A 22,799-nucleotide genomic window follows, 5' to 3' on the forward strand; every position below is an offset into this window, starting at 1 on the left:
CTTACCTGAACATAATCCAAAACCATGCCTGCCAAGACCATGCCAAGTCCAGCTAGGAGGTATGGCAGGAGCACTTGCAGGCAAATTGAGATTGCTGACTCTTCCCACGACTTTGCCATGGCCGCTTTCTCCTCAGCCAACCGCTTCTGCTGGGCATGCAGAGAGACATCCTCTGTCTCCTGGCTGCCAAGCCGGCTCTCTCTGTGTTTACCCTTACTCTTTGCTTTATGCCTGGATCGCTCTCCATTCCTAGTCCTGCCCTCTCTTCTCCGATGCCGAACTTCCTCACCTTTCATGGTGGCTTTCTTGAATCTTTCAATCTTTCAGAGTCTTTCTGAAAAGAAAAAAAAAAGCTAGTCAGAAACAGTAAGATAACAAAAAGAGGCATCAGATGGGTCAGAGACAGGAAACCCATCACTATTTTGTCCACTCTGCTAACCTGATGGCAAATGACCACCTGCTCCCAAAACCCTAGATGCTTTGCTGACCCAAATACTAGTACTTAGTTTACCTTCAGCTTTGTACAGTGTCAAATCGTTCTCCCTTTCTGCAGTTGCACCTCTTCCTAGGCCTGTGTTCACACTTGGGCAGCATCCTGGCTCTCACCCTGAGAAAGCCCGGAAGGATGCAGAAGGTGCCGCAAACAGCCTGAATTCTGGACCTACCAGCTCTCACACTGGGAGTCATGAGAACTGAGGAGCGCAGAAGAATCCAACCCCTTTTGGGATCTGACCCCTAACCATGAAATGGTAGCAGTCCACGTCCTAGTATCCTGCAGTCCAGCAAAGGACCAGCATCCCTAGCGTAGCAGAGGTGCGCAGTATGCATAGTACCTAGCACAGTATGGCTAGCTGTCCACCACTGCTCCGTAACAAGGTAATTATTTGATCTTCTTTCTAATCTGGATATTTTTTCTTCCTTCTGCACCTTAGTTGACATGCATGCACTATGTGACTCATCTATCTACGGAGAAGCTGCCACAACCCCACGGCATCTTATAAGTAAAAATAAACATGCAAAATTGTGACCAGTCACCTTTTCATGCCATCACATCTCATTTCTTGATATAACTCATTCATCCTGCCTGCCCCACTGCTGGCCCAGGCAGTGCCCCGAACCTTTCCTCATCACCTCCTGCCATCACTCAACCAGGTTAACGGCTGGCCGGTGCTCTCTGATGCTCTCATTTTCAGGATGGGCCCCCAAAGGTCTAAGTCCCTGCACCACCCACCCCAGGTAGGAACAACCCTCTTCTTGGCCAACATCTGGGGAGCTGAGGACACTGCTAGGAGGCCTCAGTCAGGGCTGCGGGGGAGGGAGAAGGGATGGACAACGCAAAGTCGCCCTCCGCGGGAAGAGGAAACCCGGCCCCGTTCCCCCCGCAGCGCTTACCGGCTCCTTGCCCCGCCCGTGGCTCTGCCCTGCGCGGGGCTCTGCCCGCAGGGCCGCGGGCGCAGCCGCGACGATGCGAACGCGGAGGCGCCCGCCACATCTGGGGCGCGGCTCGGAGCCCGCCCTGAGCGCCGGCCGCGGGTTCGAGCCCGGCCCCCGGCCGCGGAGGCGGCGCGGCGCGGTGAGTGGCAGCCGGCGGGCCGGCCCCGGCGCCGGGCGGTACCAGGGCGCACGCCCGGGCCGCTCTCTGCCCCACGGCAGCTGCTGCTGCAAGCCCCGCTACGGTATCGCTGTTATATCCCTCGCTGAACCCCAGCTCGGAGCGGGGCGGGCAGGGCTTGCAGCGGGGCTGGAGGACTCCCAGCAAGGAGGGAGGGCTCCTGCTCGGGACACAGCCCCCCTGGAAAGAACTCGGGGTACGGGGTGCCGGGGATACCTCCTGCCACCCCGGAGCCCGGGCGGGTGTTACCGGAATGGGTGACAACTTCCAGCGCAGACAGAGCACGCAGGAGGCTGCAATGAAGAGCTGAGGAAACACATTTCCTCAATGTTTGCTTGGCTTCCCCCCCCCGCTCGCTCATATTTTGGCATTTGCAAGAGCTCTCGTTTTGCAAGCTTCCTGTGCAAAAGCCTGCCTCCACCACAATCACAGCAAAACTCCTCTTGATGTGTCTTTTTCCCCCCTCCCATATTGAATCAGCATGTTAGAAATGTGATTACAGCATCCATCACATTTAAGCACATAAATCTCATTAAGCACTTAAGTAAATGTACTCATGCAAGTCTCCTGAATCATGCTGTTCAAATTTCCAGAACAATTGAGGGTATTAAATCATACCTCAGTACCAGAGCAATCTTATATCCTGCTGAAGTCTCTCAGATCTCATGCTACACTAAAGGGCTCTTACTGATAAAATGGTGTCTCTGGGCCTGCGAGCTCTGGCTCCAAGCAGGGCACACCAAAGGGAGTTGAAGGTTTTTCTAAGTGACAGTAACGAAACCTTGCAGCTGCTTCGTACGGAGGGTGCGCATTAACTGTTGAATGTCACTGCTGTAATGTCGAGGCTTAAATTTCAGCTCACTTGGTGTTATTTTATGTCTTCACTTTGCAACTGATGCTTCCCTGAGTGGTCAGAAGACTGTGTTTTCCTGCGAGAAAAAAGAGGGGAAGGAACGCGGATTAAAAAACCAGCAGCCTTGCCACGACAATTTTAGACCTGTTGAATGTATTCTGCTATCGCTTTACTGCTGAGCTTCGAAGAAGAACACCTACAAAGCAAGCAGAAAGTCTCCTGGGGAACTTGTCTGACAAGAACACTTTGGTAATGGTTACCGTTCTACAAGGGATCTCCTACCTGGGTCTAACCAGCAGCTACAAGAGCTCCCAGCATTCTGCCAGACTTCATTCTGTGTGCAAAGACAACATAACTGTTTGCCTTATGTACCATGACCTCATGTACCAGTCTGAAATCCCTGGTGTATTACCAGTGGGTACGTACTTGAGAAAGCTGCCTTTCAGCAGCGGCACAAAGCTGCGCTTTCTTGGAAGTGCAGCAGCAGCATTTAGATAGATCCTGGCTTTGACGTAAGGGAACAGCGGCTGGACCTTGATTGCAAACAGAGCTCCTGTGCCTCTTTAGATAGGATAGCTCAGCTGCTTACTGCAGTCTGGGAAGTGCTTGCTGGCACAACGCTGGGCAACTTCATGCTAAAATGTTTACCTCTGCAGTGAGCTAGAATTCACGTGTGCTGCTTTTCTCTGCTCTCTCACAAACGTGCAGGTAGTACCAGGACTTACAAGGGCGTTTGAGGACTCGTTGCACTCATTTCTGGTTTTCTCCACAATGCTTTTAAAGACTGTTTCCTCCAGTAGGAAAATAAGTTTGGTATTCCTTTCCTCTCCTCCATGTTGCTTCAACCCTGGCCTTTCTTTCCAACAACTATTCCTTCAGCCAAGCAGAGGGGAATTTTACAGCTTTTTCCAGTATTCTGTGCAGAGACAGGACTTTTTTTTTTCTTCCCAGTTCACTGTTACAAAACAGCATTGTGACTAGGAACTACCGGAGATATTTCTCAAGTATAAAGCTTGATTTACAACTTCGGTTAGCCCTGGTGACAGACTTAGTTTGACTGCTGCGCCAAGCAAGCTCCCATGTCACCACCGGGGCTGTATTAAGGCTGCAAGGGACTGCTCCATGGCTCACGGGGCTGCACTCTCACCATGGGCCATGTCTGTGGACACTCAACAACTGCAGTGCAAGGATGCATCCGCAAATACGCAGTCTCTAACCTTTCTGCTTTGTGAGGCAGTGCTAGCTAGTGTGGCTTAAAAGAATTATTTGGAGACAGAAACAGGCAGTACAAAACTGATATGTGACGAATACTTACTGCCTTTTAAATCTGGGAGTTCAGAGACAAAAAAACACAGTAGGAACTTCCTGGAATTGGGCAAGGAGAAGACGACACCTCTTTCTCCTTTGCTTTTTCTTTTATTTGAAGGAAAGTGAGTTTTATTTTGTTAGCCTTCAGACCCAATAATTTCCAGATAGTTGAGTTAATTTTGTTCTAGTCTCCACCTCCTTCTCTTTCTGTAACAAAGTTCTTCAACATGCAGATGTTTTGTGTGCACCAGTAGTACCCACAGAAATTACAAGTGCCATCTCCTACCTACCTTCTGTCATCGCCTCCCCTTGTCACAGGCACCCACCACTCAGTTGTCATTGCCCTTAGGAAGCCACGTTACAACCACAGACTTTCACTTCGGTTTCATGTATAGAAATAACCCAGCAGAGGAGTGCAAAAGCAGTATGAAGATCTATTTTTTGTAGTGGCACACCTCTTACTTGACTTGCAGCACAACGGGCCTTTGTAAAACTACTCTACAGAGGAACAAAGCCAGCCTAAATCACCATGCTTTGCCAGCACTCTTAGGGGCTGATGAGAAGAACGATTTGCGCGGCTCCTCCCTCACGCTGGATTCCCAAAGACAAGATATTTACATTGCACGAGGCCTTTCCACTCCTCTTCTGCCATTAGATGGCAGCAACTGAATGCGGGATGCGGGCGTGCGGCTCTCCAAGTCCTATTTATCCTGTGGCTTGTGCAGGATTTCAAGCTTTTCACTTGTAGGTCAACGGTTCAAATCTGGCCCAGGTCAGGAGGGGCCAGAGATCTTTATAATCCGACAGCTGCTCAGCATCCTGTGCAAGAGCAGTTTGTGGGTTTCCGTTTCTGATCTTGTGGACAAGTGCCCATCTCATCACTGGCACTAATTGGCACCCCCGCTTGACACACCAACAAAGAGGCGGAAGATGCTCCAAAAAGACTGAATTCTCCTCCCTGCACTCCAGATGATTCGACAAAGGGGAGCACTCATCTCTGTGCACAAGCCTGCCCTCAGTAATGAAGCCAGAAGAATGTGTTGGCCCTGTTCCTCCTGTAAGCGATTAAATGCCCAAAATGATCTCATTCCAGACAGGAGGGTGACAGTTGGGGTCTTTCAGCAGATAAAATTAATTTGTTATTAATTTGGGATATGATATTCAGATAGACTAGTGATGGCGCAATGAAATCCCGTCAAACATGTTGTAACACCTATGTTATTTACAGCCTCTATAACTGCAGGGACAAACTCCATCCAGAACTGCCTTACAAGGTGACCTAATTTGGAAAAGAAAAGATACAGAATTTTCTCACATTAGAAGATACCTCCCTGTGACTCCTTCCCTTACAAATTTAAAACTCTATGAGGGACTGGAGCAACTGATACTCTCCAGAGAAGCCCATGAGATAAGAAATGAGCCTAGCAAGCATGTGACTGTGATATAGTTCAAGCTCGTGTGTATATCACTCAGCTCGTTCTATTAAGATTTGAGGAGTATGTCACTACGTAAATCCCTTTGGGCAGCTGGGCACCCCTCCAATGCACAGATTTCCCTTGCTGCTAATGAATCAGCCTCTTTTGCTAACTTACCTCCACAGCTCGTTTACTTGGAAACCAAGGGAGCTTAGGGAACAGGGTTCTCTCCATGCATAACAATGACCTATTTTAGATACTCCTCCTCACACAGTCTCAGAGAAGGGGCAGCAAGGGAGAGCGCTTCTATCCAAAAGGCATTTCCTGGAATCGGTCCTAAACAGTGCTGGGCCATTTCCATTTTGAGACCTGACATTTCATGGTGCCAATACAGCCACACAACAGAAAATGCCAGTGTGAGCCAGAGATGGGATCCAGCTGCCTCATTCCAAGGATGCACACCCAGGCCCTCTGCATACGTGGTTATTATTCTCACAGACAGCCCCCTTGCCACAGAAGCTGCTAACACAAAATGGAAAAGCTTCACAACACTCCCAGAGCAGGATGGCAGATGAGACCAAGGACATATTTTCCACCTCTGGGCATGCTTGCATCGCTAGGCTTTCTCAGGTATCATGAGCAATACAGTAAGGGAAACACAGACACGCGTTAGAGAATCTGTCCTTCCTCACCAAGTCCTGTGCTGCTAGACTGCTGCCCATGCTGCTTTAGTGGCGTAGCTCTGTATGACTGCAGGAAAGATGCAGCTGGTACTCCAACAGGGAATGCTTGAAAACAGGAAATGTTTCATGTCCCATCTTGTCTTTGAGACCCGGGCTACTTCCTGAGCCTGGGAAGAAGCCAAACACTTTGTGGTTTTCCCAGAGTTAGTGTCCTGAGGCAAAATGAGAGGAACAAACACGTTATAATGCATTTATTTTTGTATTATATTTAACCCAAACCCCAAACTTCACCAGCCTGAGTACATGGGTCAGATCCCTGACTGCAGCCCTGTAGTTTCAGCCCATCTGTGGTTGATACCTTGCAAGGCCAGAAGTGACCATTGCCCTGTACCCCCCAAAGGACATAGCATGTCTTTAGATTAACTCCTGGTTGATTGAACTGCAGCATTTCTGTCTGAAAAGTACCTGATCAACAGAAAAAGCCAGCGATGGAGGAGAATCAGCCACAGGGGTTAAGAACTCATCCAGTATGATGTTCTTTACGAGGCTAAATTCAACTGGTTTCAGCTTCCAGTCCCCGAATAGAGTTACATCTTTATAACTATATAAGCTCGTTTCCAAACTTTACATTCCCTTCTTGTGGTTCTCCTCAAGTCTTCACCTTTAGGCAAGCAGATCAGCTTCCACTCACTCATGCAGCTCTCCTCAAAACTCACCCGAATTAACAAACATCTTTCCAAATACTGTGTTACTGAATGGGGCCCAATATTGGGCAGTAGTGCTAAAATCAGAGAACCAAACCTATCTGCATCAGCAGAAAACTTTGTCAATCCAGTGACCATTTTAGCCCTTCCAGAGCTCTAAAGAATGGCACATTGGCCTGTAGGTTTTTGTCACTAAAATGGAGGGTGGTTACATGTACAACAGGAGACCATCAGTGTCTCTGTAAACCAATCAAAACTGCCTGTAATCTGTCAACCTAACTGGATACTAGGTTAATTTGAAGGGACCTGTTTTTCTTCAATAAGTGTTCACTGATGCTAATTACCCAGTTATTTTCATTCATGAGTCACCTCTAAGCTCTTCCGTTATTTTGATAACAACACTGTTAACTCTCTTAAACGGTGACACATGACAGCCTTTTTCCCATTCTCCTATAACATCTCTGTCCTTTGCTGTCCCTGCAGGGTCTGTTTCTCACTGTCACCAACAGCTAAAGCTACTGAGTAAGAGGGAGAGGAAAAAAACAACCATCAGAGTTTTCCTAGCTACCAAGAAGTAACTACTCAGTCTTCTCCATCTCCCAAATTTACTAATGGCAACACCTTTTGGCTAATGTAATTTTTACTATAAAAAAGGGAGTCATCTTCCCGATCCCTGAAAATTCATAAGATATTATGATGAATGATTATTCTTAGTAATCTCAGCATGCTTAATTTAGCATAACTGCGCCTTTGATAAGAAACAAGATGGCTGTATTTATGCTAAGCACTGAAATTAGTTCCCTGTAGTGCACATCAGAACATGAGGTAAAAGCTGGCAGTATTCATCCTTCTCTGGTTCCCAGTTTGTAGTGACCACTTCAAGATAACTTGCAGAACCATTCAGGAATATGTTACACCTGAAGTGTCTTGATACACGACACAGCCTTATGACTGGTAATTCTCACCTCTGTTTTTTTAGGTGCTATGTTGGAGATAGCAGTAGGAAATCTTTCTGCTGGGATGGAGCAGCTCCAAAAGTAGGTAACAGGAGCACCATTCCTGCCACTCAGTTCTGCTTGGGAATGATATCTTAAAGTAAGTCAGTGATCCTTTTACTGCATGGGTTTCATAGCTGTTGAACAGTCTTTCAAAAAACACCAAGTTTTGCAGAATGTTGGGCACCATTGAATGTATTTGGAGCTATATCATTGCCCCCAAGGAAGAGGAACAAAGCTTTCATCCAGCATCCTCTTCCCATGGATAAATGACTCTTACTTAAGAGGAATTAAATCTAGATAGTTATTCCTTAAGGCACAGCTGTGCTGAAATGATTTTATTAGACTTACAAATGATCACTTAGAAATGTCTTTCTTGTTTGTTAGGATATTTCCTCAGGCAACTAAATCATTCTTGCCTTTTGCTGTTCTGTATTATGAATCTTTGCATTTGATTTCTTAGCTGTTTGCTGCTGCAAGCTGCAGCAAACACTTCTGTCCGAACTCTTTCCAGAAAAGCTGAATCTTTCCAGAGAAATTATCTGGGAAGTCCAAGCAATATTGTTTAACCCCACCAGGTATGCAAAGTGATTTGGACAGGTCTAAATAGCAGTGGAAGTTAGTCAAGGGAAGAAGAAAACCCTTCACTCCCGAGTTAACAACTATAGTTGTATCCAGAGCAGTAATGGCTAGGAGTCATTAGAAGCTAAGGATTGCTTGGTGGCATCTGGAATGAGTTGTTGGTCTCAGCCCAGCTCCTGCTTGACAGGTGTCCCAGTGATCACCATGAGAAATGGCCTCAAGCTGGTGTCATGGTTTAACCCCAGCCGGCAATCAAGCCCCATGCAGCCGCTTGCTCCCCCCCAGAGGGATGGGGAGAAGAATCAAAAAAGAATGTAAAACTCAAGGGTTGAGATAAGAACTATTTAATAGGTAAAGCAAAAGCTGCGCATGCAAGCAAAGCAAAGCAAGGAATTCCTTCACTACTTCCCATGGGCAGGCAGGTGCTCAGCCATCCCCAGGACAGCAGGGCTCCAGCACACATAACGGTTACTCAGGAAGACAAACACCATAATTCCAGATGTCCCCCCCCCCCCCCCCCTTCTTTCTTTTTCCACCACTTTATATACTCAGCATGATGTCCCATGGTATGGAATACCTCTTTGGCTAGTTTGGGTCACCTGTCCTGGCTGTGTCCCCTCCCAGTTCCCTGTGCCCCTCCAGCCCTCTCGCTGGCAGGGCCCAAGAAACTGAAAAGTCCTTGATTTAGTATAATCATTATCCACCGACAACTAAAACCATCAGTGTCCTATCAAGATTGTTCTCACATCATAGCCAAAACACAGCACTGCACCAGCTACTAAGAAGAAAATTAACTCTCCCCGAGCTGAAACCAGGACAGCTGGGCCCAAGCCTACAAGTCGTAGCAGAAAACAGAGGGCTTAAACACAACTATGAAGACTGAGCACAGACACATTCATCATCAAAAAGAGGCTTTTAAAAAGGATGGTCTTAGCCAGGGATTTTCAGGGGCAGTTTTTTCCAAGTCATTGTCTAACAAGCAGGTGTAGTTTGTGTACCCTGTTGCAAGACCTGCCCAATGCATATATATGCAAACTGTACACTGTTATTATGCAAATTAATTTTAATCCCCCAACATTCCAATACAAAACTCCTAAGACAGCATTTAGACATTTTGGAAACCACGGGAGGTACCATGGATTTTGAGATTTACTTAATATCATGCTTTGTACCTCTGAGACAGAGACGATTAGAGAAAAAACTCAAGTGGAAGCCTTCTTGGAGACGAACTTTCTACAGCCTCCCTAATCAGAAGAGGTCTCCTGGTGTGGCGAGCGTGAGGAATATACTTGTTCCCAGTATATTCCTGTGCTAGGAGGCATGCTCTCCTTGCTTGTGTCCTACAAGAATGCTGCAACGAGGGAACGCGCAAGGAGGATTTTGCCATTTGCCTGTGCCCATATCACAGGTGCCACAAGCCACTGTCCGGTTTCCACCCTTACGCATGTGGCCTTTCTCCTCTCCACTCCATGTCTGAACAAGATAGGGGCACATACCAGTTCACCTCTGACAACACCCTCAAACATTATCCTCGTTACTCAGCCAACCCTTGGTCAGCTGGGGGAGCAATATATTTATTACCTTTGCCACAGAACAGACATACAGAAATGTTAGAGATTACCTTTTAGGAGCAGAATCTGTTTGTGGGCTGTGTAGCAGGGAAGACATATTAGTAGCATGAGAATAACAGAGAATTATTTTCTTCCTTGGTAATGCCTTCTATCCAAGGACCCTCAAGCAATTTACAGGTTTCCTCAAGCAGATTCTTTGTTAAGTAGTATTCTGAAAGAAGATAAATGTTACATAAATGTTCTGATTCTGCTGTTATTAGGCCCCAAAAGGTGGGTTATAGATCCAGACTCAGCCTCCTTCACAGTGCAGGACAGTGCAAATACTGAGGTTTTATTTCCCCCCACCAAAGACCATGCACTCAACACGCTCCTTCCCTGGGTTGGGCAACCAGTTATAGGTCTGCACACCTGCAAACTCTTGCTCGCAGTATAATTTATTTGTGCAAGCCACAATCTGACAAACTCTTCTCACTGAAAACAACCAGTGATAACTTTTTCTGCGCTTTCTGTTCTATTTCAGTCATGACTTTTCTCCTTTTTCTCACACACACCAAGCAAAGCACCAAGTTCCCTCCAGTTTATTTTCCCCATCAGTGTATCCTCCTCCACAGGCAGGAGAAGGGGACAAACCCTGAAGTCTTGGGAAGAGCTAATCCTTAGCCTCTGCAACCCTGCCCAAAGCATCTCACTTACAGGAAGAAACGAGGAAAAACTTGCATCCCTGCTCTGCAGCTGAGCTGCAGTTTGTCAGCCTTTTCACGTGATAAGGTTTGCAGCTGCCTGTTAGCTCTGCAAAAGAGGCTGATCAGGTTCATTTGAGGCCATGCCAGGCTCTCCTAAAAAAAAAAAAAAAGTATTTATTTATAACTGGCTTGTGAGATGGAAAACTGGTTTCTATATTTAGTAGAAAACACTCCCAGCAGATTAACCCTGGCAGTAGTGGGCTTGGGGACTTCAGCTGGATTCTTTTTTGAATATGAGCTACTACACTTACCATATTTCTAGGTCTATTCCTGTAATCATGCACAGATCTATGGTCTGGTAGCACAATTATTTAATGTTTAGAGGGGCTAATTTGTTCTCAAACCCCTCAGAAGATCCAGACTTAGAACTGTACAGTCTGGAGGAAAGGAAGACAAGAACTTCCAAGGTTTTGCTGAGTCTTACTTTAATTTTGAAAACCAGTGTTTGAATAAGCTCTTCATGCTGTATGCTGCAGCCATAGGTACCACATGGACCCATCTTCTATGATATTACAGCAAGGCCACTTCTGCTTTTTGCGTCCAAATGCAAGGGCATGTTCCTATCTAAACAGAAAGATTAGGAACACTGCACCAAATCTTTGGGGGGATGCACACTTCAAAGTAGGTTTGTCTAAGTATTTCACATGGCTAGAAAATCACCAGATACATCCAGCCAGGCAACATGGTAGCTGCAATGCCCATGTGCAGACAACAGCTGGATGCAGCAGACACTTTGCTCACAGCTGCTTCTGGAGATGCCCTGCCAATGCAGCGCAGCACCTCTGGAATCAGTCTTCTAGCCACCACAGCACGAAGACACAAGACACTGTGAGAGGAGGGCTGTCAAGCATGGGTGCAGGTGGAAGGAATAAAGGTTGTTATGCAGATGACCTCCCAGCTCCAGCCTGGGTAAACTACATTCTTCAAATTTGCATCCCCATTGCTTCTTCAAAGGTATGCAGTGCCTGATCTCTGTACCCTGTTGTGAACTGCTGTGCCAGGCTGTGAAAAAGCACTGCTGTAACATTCAGTTCCTGACATGGGTACATTCCAGGAGCAGGGGACACTATTTCTGTGTATTTCCTTCTACCTGGACCAGCTGAGCTTGTTTTGAACCTGACTTTCTATTTGTGAAAGACTTTGGGGATACTTGGCTAAAAAGTATACACGGATCTCCCTTTACAACTTGGGTTGCGTTCCCCTTGTGGTACATTTAAGGAAACTGAGACACAAGGAGTTCTAACTTACGCAAAGCTAAAGATGTATCAGAAGACTCCAAGCAGAAACAAACGTTTTCTTTGTTTAAACTCTGTAACCCCTAGATTGTATTACCTTCCATTATTCCCTCACCTCTCCTTGTCCAGTCACTACTCCCTAATAATGAGGAACATCTTTCCAGGCTCAGACTCTAAATCAGGGTGTTCATATATGCCACCATGCAAGGAGATCTCATCCTGACATGGCAAGCCCAGATGCTCTGTCAAAGTAGCTTAGAAATCTGATTACATGCAAGCATTACAACACCAGAGACAAGTATCATTCTAGGAAATCTTGTTTTATTGTTTGCAGCCTGGACAAGGGGAAAAGACAGTATGTTCTTGCTTGCATACCACCGCTCATTTTGTGCATGCAAAATGCTCAGTTTCTCCTGAATGCATGAAGTGCATGCATCAGTTTTGTAAGTGTGGGTCACAAGCCTGCCCATGGGCATACAACCCATGTGCTGCCTCTAACTCTCATACCAACATGCTGAAAGTAGCCATCACATGCCTTGGCTTTTCAGGAATCTGTGCCCTCAATGTTCCCCAAACCTCTCTCTGCCTTTGGCCATAAGCAGAACTATTTACTTCCCTCAATCAGCAGTGAGTGGTTTACATTAGATTCAAAGCCCTTCTGATTCAGAAATAATGAGAAGTCATAGCACGTGATATATACTAAACAGCTATTTGCACCGTTTACTAAAAGCTTTAACATGACCCTGAAGGATATTAGCACTGCTGCACAGGCAACATGGTCCAGCTGTTGAAAGAGAAGGCTTGGAGGAAGCAAGGCAAAACTTCTAAATGTGCTGCTAGTTTGAGCAGCATTTTAGTCTCCTGTGTCTCAGTCTTCTCATTTGTACTATCAGGATAATTACAGTTAACAACTGAACATGGTCTGCTTTCTTCTTAAACACTTGTGTGAAAAAAGCTGCAGACACAAGAGATTGCATTTATGGATTTTTATTCCATTAGTAGCTAGCTTCTGCACGAATAGGACCCAAACCTGCTTTGGTATCTTAAGGTGAGATCTATTTATGTATCTGTGTGCTAAGCAAAAAAACAGAGTCCTTGAAATGACGGACAAACAGGTTTCCCTGTTTGGAGATCCTAGCTAACAACAAGAACCAATCTGCTGAGCACCGTGCGTTCAATACTCCCCTGTGCCAGAAGAGAGGGACACTGGTGAATGGGCCCTGCACTGCACTGCCTGGAAACTCTGAGCTGGCAGCAGAGTGGTTCAGAGTAATGAGAACCATAATAGGTACGCAGGCCCTGAGCTTTCCATATTTGTGACGGTCTGCCTGGAGCCTGCGACAGCAATGTTAGTAGTACATTACATCTTGTGATCTGCTCCGTAATAATAAGCCTGAACAGACGGTGACATTAAGACCAGGGGGAAATGTTTTGCAGTGTGCAGTCCAGGATGAAGGTAATAATTTAATGAGCTTTTGAAGAATTTGCACCCTCCCAGAAAAATCTGGCTGTGAATAAGCATTGAAACAACTTCCTTCCCATCTATAATGCCAGGGACTATCACTCTTAACTGAAGAAATAACCAGGTCACAAGGCTACAAAAAGTACAAGACAGAGTATTGTACAGGTGCACAAAAGATCTTGCTGAAGTTCTCCTTACTTTTTAAATCACTATATAATCAAATATCTTTCATTAACTTGAGCCAGGAAAGCCCTTCAAAAGCCCTTTGCAGTTTTTTCAAGCAAACCAGCTTAAATAAATGTAAATGCTTCAACTGTACTTCCACAAACAGAGCACCTCCTAAACCATCTCTTTAATACTGCAGGCAGCCACTGCCTTGTAACTGCCAAAATCTAACTGTGGCTGCAGACTACTGTAAGCCTCCCTCTCCTCTCTTGTCCACTTAAGCATCCTTTGGGAATTTTTGGTTTATTTTGTTGTCCTTTAACACACTAGTTCAATTATCCGTGTTGAAATGCTAACAAGCAACCAGAAAGACATGGGAAATTATTCTTCAGCTTCAGAAGAGCTTTCAGACTAGAGAGATAATGAAGCATTAGGCCAGCATGCTTCCAACAATGGAGATCTTTAAAGGCATAATAACATTCACACACAGGTAGTTACGGCAGAGGATGGATGAGATGGCTTTCCAAGCTCCCTTCCCACTCCAATATTTGCTAACTAGCTACAATAAATATCAACTAGTTACTTCCCAAAAGTAACAAACTATCAACACTTGGAGACACATCCCTGGGTATTTGATAAATTGCCGTTAACTGCATTTCCCATTCTCAGACACTCAAATTGAGTTGCTCTGGTTTACTGGCCACATCAGCTGGGCTACGTAAATCTTTGCCTTTCATAGATAAAAGGGAAAATGTGAGCTGTAACCACTGTTAACCCAGTGTAACTTGACTGATATCTAGAGCCTCTGACTGTATATGTCAAAATTAAAACAAGCTGGATCAAGCCTATTAAACATTATGAAGGTGAGAAAGTCAGAGGGCAATTCAGTCAATCCATCTTAAACATTTCTTTTCAGACAGGACTCAGTTAACGTGCTTATCTTTCTCTGCTGACTACAGAAGGAATCTGCCTTAAACACTGAATTTTAAAGGGCAGTAATCAGACAATCCTGATCTTAGAAAAATTTTCAGCACTAAACAAAGCCTAGCATCAGTTCCCACCTCTCTGGTCATACCTGGTTTTGGTTAAACCACAACAATGAGGCAGGCTTTTACCCCAGACTACAGTGACCACAACAGTTAAGTGGCTTCTGGGTTCAGCAGAGCTTGTGCCTGTGGACCGTAGTTGTTGTTTCTTCTCATGTAGTTAACAAACTACTATTTTGGCATAACTACTTATCTCAGCATTACAGCTGTGCGTGGAGGTTTGCATTCCACGTGAACACTGGGAGAGCTGCTCAAGGAAAGTATGTCCAGCATTTGCCCACATTAAAACCTTAATCCTGAAAGTTTGTACGGTAAGTGCCTCGGCTCACTGTATCTATTGCACGTGCCAATGCAGACACTGAAATCTGAGTGTTAAGCATTCATTTCCCCATGTTCACAATGTTAAATCCAAAGATCCTTTCAGAGCAAGGAAAAAGTAAAGCACACAATGAGATATACTGATATGGCCCGATAGAGCTTGCCAGAGTAAAACATAGATCACTTACTCTTCCTTGTCCCCTAGCTATTTTACTTGCCAGTACCTGCCCATCATCCTGCCCTGCTCTAGCAGGAGAAAGTTCCCTTGTCTGCCTCTGCCTACTGGCAGTCCATCCTCTCCAGAAGTAGTACAGATGCTTTCTTAACATGCTCATTTTTCAGTTTATTTCTTCTCCTTTACCTATGTCTGCAGAAACTAATTCTCAAACCCCAAATCAATCGGAAGTTAAAAACATAGGAAACGGTGTACAAAGTTGCAAAGGGGCAGATTAATGTGGTTTGGTGCTCCAGAGAGCACGCTGGATGTCAGAACCCAGAGCTGCGGTCACAGCGAGCATCGCCACACCGCAATGGGATGTGGCGTTCAGCAGCTTGCGCTCAAAGTGCCTCTGGGCAGCAGCTGCTCTGCAGCTGGCACAGGGCTGGCTCTGAGCTCCCCGCGTTCCCAAGCACACAGCTGCTGCACGTGTGTTTTGGCAGTGTGTGTGGCTGACAGACACACCAAGTTTGGCCACAGTGCAGGTGCAAAAGGAGCAGGGGTGATTGCAAGCAGCAGCCCCTTTTTTCTTTCTACCTCCAACCTCTATGTGTTGTCACGAAGAAAAAAAGCATCGCCTATTAATACAAGACTCTTCTTCAGACAGAGAAACCCAACTTGTCCCTAGGCAGGACAATGCTACAGGATAAGGTTGCCTACAGCCAGCAAGAGAAGAGACGGTTCTGGCTGAGGTCCTCAAAGTAACACAGCCCATAAAGGACTCCCACTCTCATCTGTTGTGCACCTCCCAAAAGAGTGGAAGGCTGCTGTCTGAGGGACATCTCTGGCTATAGGGATAAATGTCCTTCAGAGAATAAAATTCATTACAAGTTTCCAGAAATGATGGGCTAACACGCTAAACCACTTGTAGTGAGAACATCCAATAAAGGAGATGTGTATACATCACAGGGGTACAAGATCACGAAGTTTTCCCCACTGCCTGAGAACAAGACACTGAAGATAACATTTTTAACTAGCTGCTTCTACTTAGGTCCTTAGGAAAGGGTACCAACTGGGGAACACTTTCTCCTCCTGGCCAAGCTTAAGTAAGGAGGCAAGGTAAAGTTGTAAATGCAATCTTAACTTGAACCTCCCAAGTCTGCACTCCTGGCTTCAACTCTAGGCACTGGCAAAAGTCCCACTGATTCCAGTGAGGCCAGAGACTGACCCCAAGATGGTCACACCTGGGGTTTTATTCACTCCGTGATAAGTATTTGTTAAACTTGGAACCCAAGCATGCATCAGCTTCCAATCAACACCCATGTTTGGGGTGGCTGGAGCTGGAGTTAACAGTGCTGGCCCTTCTCCATAGAACAGAAAGCCAGAATTATGATGATGACAATAAATATTCAGCACTTCATCTTGATGCCAAAACGGCACAGAGTAACTGCTCAGAGACAAATTTTGTCTTTAAGCAGCGAGGGTATTTATTTCGTGCAATGTTGGGGAGCTAGCCGATTCACACTGGACAAACTAGCCCCAAAGTTTTCAGTGAAAAGTTAGGTATTTTATACAGTTTTTGTGAGAGGTTACACAACATCTTTACATACATACTCATTTGATTTTGACACCTAATCATTCCATTCACAATAGGTGGGATCTAGGTGGAGTAGACCTTTCAATTTTCTTTGTTCAGTGATTTCCTGACTTGATGGTCTCCTTATCTCCTTCAGGTGCCCACCTTATCTTTTCTAATTATTCAGAGTACATTCAGTGGAACCTCTTCTAATTATTTAGAGTACATTCCTTTCTCAACACAAACAGAGCATCACCCAGAGCATTGTACCAAACTCATCGTGACTAATCTTTTTTTTTTTAAGACCTTGATCTGTTTCAATCTTCAAAGGTTTGGATGGTTCAGTCAGTGGCTAGCTAATCAATAAAAAAAAAAAAACAATATGAACCACGCCATCAATTATTCATGCATTATCTTTGCAAGCTACATATGAAGAGTCAATGGGGTTGACAGGTATAGCTGTATTTATTTTGCCCTAAAGACTCCATTATTGGTAGATCCCCAAACCACAACAGCAGAGGTAATAAAAACTTTTTTTAGAAGGGGTGTTGTTATGACCTGTGGGCAAGCTGGAGGGGAGGTGTGAATGGATACTCCTGAAGAGATCACTTCTTACTTTGCATGTGGCTTTCTGAGCAACTCTTGTATCTCTTTTTTCCCTCCTGCTAAGGGACTTGGCTGGAAACATCCTCACCAGCTGCACTGCACTGCCTTCTTGGCTGTTTGAGATATTTGCTTGGTGACCAGAAAGTGGCACAGAGGGGTAATCGAATGTGAACCCTTTAAAGGTCAGGCACACTCCCAGTGAATGAGCTATCAGAAAAGCCATGCTTCTGAGCAGTCTGTGAGAGGAATGAACACTTTGAAAGCAACCAGGCTGTGAACACAGGCACTGTGGGAGCTTACGCTCTGGGGTTTTTTTCAGTCTGAAGCTCCTTGTCTGCAGGATCAAACTAGGTGCATAGAGAAATACAGAATGAGTATCTTAAGAGTGTAAGAGATGCCTAGAGAAGATGCTTGCTTTCCTTCTTGGCTCAGGCAGGGGAAGTTTGCCTGACACACATCACTGCTTTTTACAAAGGAACTGATCTTCCTATGTGCTGGTGAGCTTTGGCTTTCACACTCATCAGTGACTTGAGGTCATCCAATAGTTTGCAGAACAGGTCCCCTAGCAGGGTCAGGCTCTGAAGCATTTGTTGTCTAGTCTTCCCTTTGCTTTTAAACATGCCATACATCTGTTTGAAAAAGGATCAAGCTCACTCCAGGGCAAAACACCCTCAGACCTTTTTCTGCTCAGTGCAGAGAACTATGCTTTGCATTTACTTGTCAGTGCACTCCTGTGGGTCACCTACTAGACTGCGGGCTGGACTGGAGCAATCTCAAAACATCCTTGCACTGTCTGCAGCTAAAGACCAACAGGAGGCTGTTATACTTACACCAGAGCCTGGTTAGATTACTTGAAATAGCCTCCTGAATCTCAGTAAAATCTAGCTTAATCCATCTCCTTTCCTTCCTTTCAATGGGCAGATTGCATGGATTTCTTGACCTATAGTTAATTCATAGCCATCTCTTCTCTGAAACTCTGCTGCTGTTTTCTGCTTCGAACTTCTCCTCCTGAAAGGGTATGCGGTGTAAAATGATCGTGTTCTAGCTGAGCCATGAGCACTTTGGCTGGGGGCAGAGGGATTTCATGGCTTCATGGCAATTACTATAATCAGACTTCCCATCACTTGTGCTAATTTAAATTAAGACCCTTCTTCTGAAAGATACCTCATAGCTCCCATACAAACAGAGGGCTTGCTTCAGGAATTTCTGATGTGATTCCCTGGCCCGTGTTATGCAGGTCAGAGGATATGGTCATAATGATCCCTTTTGGCCTTAACATTTAGTAATCTATGAATATTTTCATTTAGTCCTCTGATGGTCTCCATTATGTCACTAGCTGTTTTCAAAACAAAGCAAGGGGCCTCATCTTCTGTTGCAGAATGGAAGGAACAGAAAATTGAGGCAAGATGACCATGAAATAGTGGAGAGGCAGTCACAAGGCTGTTACCAAGTACACCTCATTATCCAAACGCAACTGGCGATTTTTTCCAGTGCTGATGAAGTGAATTTATTCAGCTCAAGTGTCAGTTTATAGTTAATGTAGCTTCCTGAATAGCTGTGATCTTACAGCAATGTTGGATTGATCTGTCTAAATGATAGACCTGGAGGAAGCCTGCTGTATACATTGAGGCCCTGCAGCTGTAGTTTATATTAAGGCATGTCAAATATATCATGATTAACTCTGTGGACACAGTCATGAATTCTGATGACAAATCACAAGGAATGGGAGCTTACAGGCACTCACACTCGCTGGATACTGAAGCTCTACAGGGCGGCTCCTTATACCTGAATGTGTAAAGTATATCATGAATATATGCATATATATCGAGTGTCTTACTCTAGCACCAGTCAGTAAGATTCTCCCTGACATACTATATCAGGAAGCCTTTTAACAGGGTAATTTGAAGAAAGCAAAGTCATTCCTTGGGTGTGATTAATCCAGTCATTGCCCCGTAATGCAAAGCACATCTTTCCTTACATTTCACAGGGACATGAAAATCTGGATTTCAAGCTGGAGTCACACACAGGTGTTCCTGTCTAACACCTTCCTTTTGGGATCTTGTCCCAGCCAGTACATATTAAGAAACAAAGCTTCACAATTCTGCTGTAAGGTGGCTGGCTCATAATGATCCAGAACTTAAATGGAAGCCAAGAAGCTCACTTTGGATGCTGGTTTATGTTCTGGTGCTTTCACACACCAAATGATTCAGGACCTTGCAGTAAAAACACAGAGCAGAAGTAGTTCTGGGCATGTTTCTGGGCTGCCCACACTCCTGGACATCCCTTCTCCTTCAGTGGTTCTGTGCCTTGCAAAGGGGTTAGTTGTGACAGTGTCTATGGACAGAAGTAAGTTCCTTTGTCCTCTCTCTTTGCCTATCCTTGTGCCACAGGGCAGAGAGTATTAGTTCTGGCACTGTGCCCTGCTAATGCACCTACACAGCAGCTGGACCAGTAACCAGCTTGGTATCTGGCCAGCCTGGACATCAGGAAGCAGAGCTTAGCTCTGCCTGTTACCATCTGCACAGATACGCCCTGGAAAGATAAGGGAGGAGGCCAAGGATTACAACAGAGACCATGTGATGTGCACATCATCCCATGTGAAACACTTTTAGTTCTCTGGTGCATGGAGTGCCCATCTTTCTCTCCCTGAACTAGGGAGCAGAAACATGTACCTGTGAAAGCCCTTAGAGCTTCTCAGCTACATAGGAAGTCATGCTAACCACCCCCACACCAGGAAAAACACCTTGTTGGAGCATTCATTAATTCCTGGGAGCCTTCCGGAGGTCTCCTAAACATTTTCACATGTTGCAAAATGTTGCAAAACATGAGCACCTGAACCAAAATCCTAAATACTGATTGTTCAGGTTGTGTCACAACTCCAGCCCAGCTCTAGGAAAGCCATACTTTGCCTGCTCTACAGAGATATTTCAGAGATGCTCCTCTAGAGGCTCAGGCACTAAGAAGCATGAAACGAGACACTTACAAGGTGTAATTCAGTTCCATCTTCATCAGTAACAGGGCTAATGGTATTTTCCCTACAAGTAATTACATATTAAGTACAGTAATGAATGAAGTTGAGAAAGATGAGAGCCTTCTTCTTATGCAAAATTTTTCAAATTACTCAGCCCTTTTGGTTTCCTGAATAGTCAATCAGCAACCTCATGAAAAAGGCTTGTAATAAAAGGGATTTATGAATTTTAATGCTTCTGCAGTTATCCTAAGAAAGGCAGCATGCCTTCCTCAGAAGTTTTGGGGTGCATTTGAAGACCAATTTATCTTTTTGCAGCTGAATCAGCTGTTTGGGCCAACAGTTGGAATAACGTGTCATATCAGAGGCTAAGAATCCTGAAGTCTGACATTAAAGCTAACTGACAAAAAGGAAATTCTTGTTCTACTCACACTGTCAATGTAAGCTGAGGTTTAAACAGGGTGTGCATTTTAAGTTTATATTAAACTTCATTAGCATCAAAATGAACAGCAGTTGACCTACCATATTTCCTGGGGTAAACTGTTTGGCCAGATAATGAGCACTATACACAACTCACTGAAAGTGCATCAAATTCACAGAACATTAAGTTAATGCTTATTAATGTTCATCAAGAACATCTCTTAGTATAGCAGTCCTCCTACTGTCCCCAAAGAACTTCATATACCACAGAGAACAACCAACCTGTTTACTTCCTAACCTACTCACCGCCCCCTCTTGAAGGTTGTGCTGGCAGGATGTCACCTCTCCATACCCATGATTAATAGGTGTGGGAGCGTAATGTGGATAGACCCCTTTTCTGGAGAGATTCAGAGGCCTGACGCCAGCAAACAGGACTGTGGGTTCCACTTAGCATCACAGTGCAATTCAGGAATCTCTTCTCTGCAGAGACAGCAATAAGCCCTTGGCAACTCTCCCACCACTTCTTTCCTAATAGCAAAACATAGCTTTAATGAGAGCATAGCTTATTTTTCCATGACCACTATTGTGGCCCAAAGCATGGTCTCACCCACACTCTAGGAATAGCTAGAAAATGACCCAATTAGTTAAAACACAGGCTGGACCATAGGGTGGTAAGAAAGGAGTTGGGGGGGGGTTGGTCCCAAGTTCCCAAAGTCCAAAGTAGTTTGAGTGGTAGCACTAGGAAAGTAGAGAGAATGGTAAGAACAAAGCCTTTGACTGTCCAGTAAGTAGCTACAACTTGACAGCTCTCACTGTCAGCCCTCACTGAAGGAAACACAAAGCCCCTGTGCACTCACACAAGTTTCTTCTTGTTGACACAATTTTCACATACCACAAACTCCCCTGCTTACTTCAGGGACTGGTTTACATCATTCCTCCCAGACTCGCTTGAGCCTGTATCAGACATACTCCCTCTCTCCATCCTCGTTTCACACCCACTCCTCCATTTCCTTTCACGACACCTCTCAGCCACCTTTTTTTTGCAGTACCATCTGTCCAGGATGGACTTGTCTGTTTTTTCTCCAACAAAATTCTTCCTGTTCTCAGGAAGTGCACAATTTTAGTGAGTCTAAAATTTAAAAAAAAACCAAACAAAACCAAAAAACCACACACCCCCACACACCCACAAACTAATGATAAAAGGAAATACATCTTCCTTTCTGATTGTCCCCAGTTCAGAGTTCCCACCCAGCAGACATCTCAATACACTGTCAGAAGATTGCTTCATCTGCTGGATATGCATTTCATTCCACAAGCCAGTTCTTCCCCAGGTGTCTTTCACATGAGGCCTTCCATGACCTATGACAACCTGCCACCTCTGTGTGAGACAGCTCTGGTGGTTCAGAGAGAACAAGCTTGGAAGCAACAGGTTAGAAGGAAAAAAGTAGGGAAAGCTTTGAGGTTGAAGTGGGCTCATTTGAATCCCTGCCATCGAACTCCAAATGCTTCAGGTGATGAGGGGAAAAAAGAAAAAAAGATAAATATTCTGCATGCTAGATCTACAACCAGCGCAAGCCAGCACAGCTCTGCTGCCATCTGGCTAGCTTCACCCACAGACCCCTAGCCCCTTCCATGGAGAAAGTCCTACAAAGTACAGATCCCCCAACACACAGAACACCTATCCCAAATGCAGAACAAAAAAGAACCCAGCTGCATAAAATCAACCGTTCCACTCCAGGGGTGCAGTGTAAGTTTGCACCAGATTCAAACTTGTGTTAGCAAGTACATATAATATAGAGAAAAATCTCGAGAAAGGGAATTTCAGAAATAAAAATCAAGCTGAATTACAGCCAGCCTCTTGATTCCCTCAGCGCCCTTTACTTAGGCAGCTTTCCAGTTAGTGTCAATGAAAGTTTTGCCTGAGTAGCAACCAAGTAAAAATAGAATATCAGGATTTGACCCAGAGCCTTTAATATACTGAAATAGACAGACCCACACACAAACACGCACAGAGAGGGCAAACCTCAGGAGTGATAATAAGCTTTGATTTTTCATCAGCCACAAAAATGTCAACTATGCTCCCAGTACACTCCACAATACAGCAATATTTATATTTGATCTCTGCAGTGGTTTCACACTGCATGTTACATAAGCCAGTCATTCCCCATACAGTAATGGAAACGGATGGCATTTGCCTCCGTTTATTTTTTGCATCAGGCATTCTTTGGCAGATACTCATGGGAAACAATATGGCAGGGGAATGGCATGAGACTTCCCCTGCGCAAACAGCAGGAAGGCCGTGAACAAGCAGCGCAGGACTTTCGCTCTTTTTTTGGAACTGTTGCAAGAGCTAATGGCTCATCTTGCCACCTTTGCATAC

General features: G+C 45.1%; 1 protein-coding gene across 12 annotated transcripts in view; it reads right to left on the reverse strand.

Moving 5' to 3' along the window:
- SLC41A3 (solute carrier family 41 member 3) overlaps nt 1–22,799 on the reverse strand; it is a 169,510-nt gene that overhangs the window by 39,212 nt on the left and 107,499 nt on the right. For 2 of the 12 annotated variants that reach the window (XR_013927619.1, XM_080384265.1), the window contains exons 1-3: nt 5,881–10,543; nt 2,301–2,541; nt 6–334 (exon numbers count right to left, since the gene is read on the reverse strand). Coding sequence is in view for 9 of the 12 variants with exons in the window: in XM_080384265.1 (XP_080240391.1) it covers nt 6–296 (291 nt within the window). In the remaining 3 variants the exon portion in view is untranslated. The other 10 variants (XM_080384264.1, XM_080384269.1, XR_013927618.1 and 7 more) reach the window with 10 other exon arrangements.

The sequence above is a fragment of the Falco punctatus genome, assembly GCF_963210335.1.
Source record: "Falco punctatus genome assembly, chromosome: 4".
In the NCBI taxonomy this organism is placed as follows: domain Eukaryota; kingdom Metazoa; phylum Chordata; class Aves; order Falconiformes; family Falconidae; genus Falco; species Falco punctatus.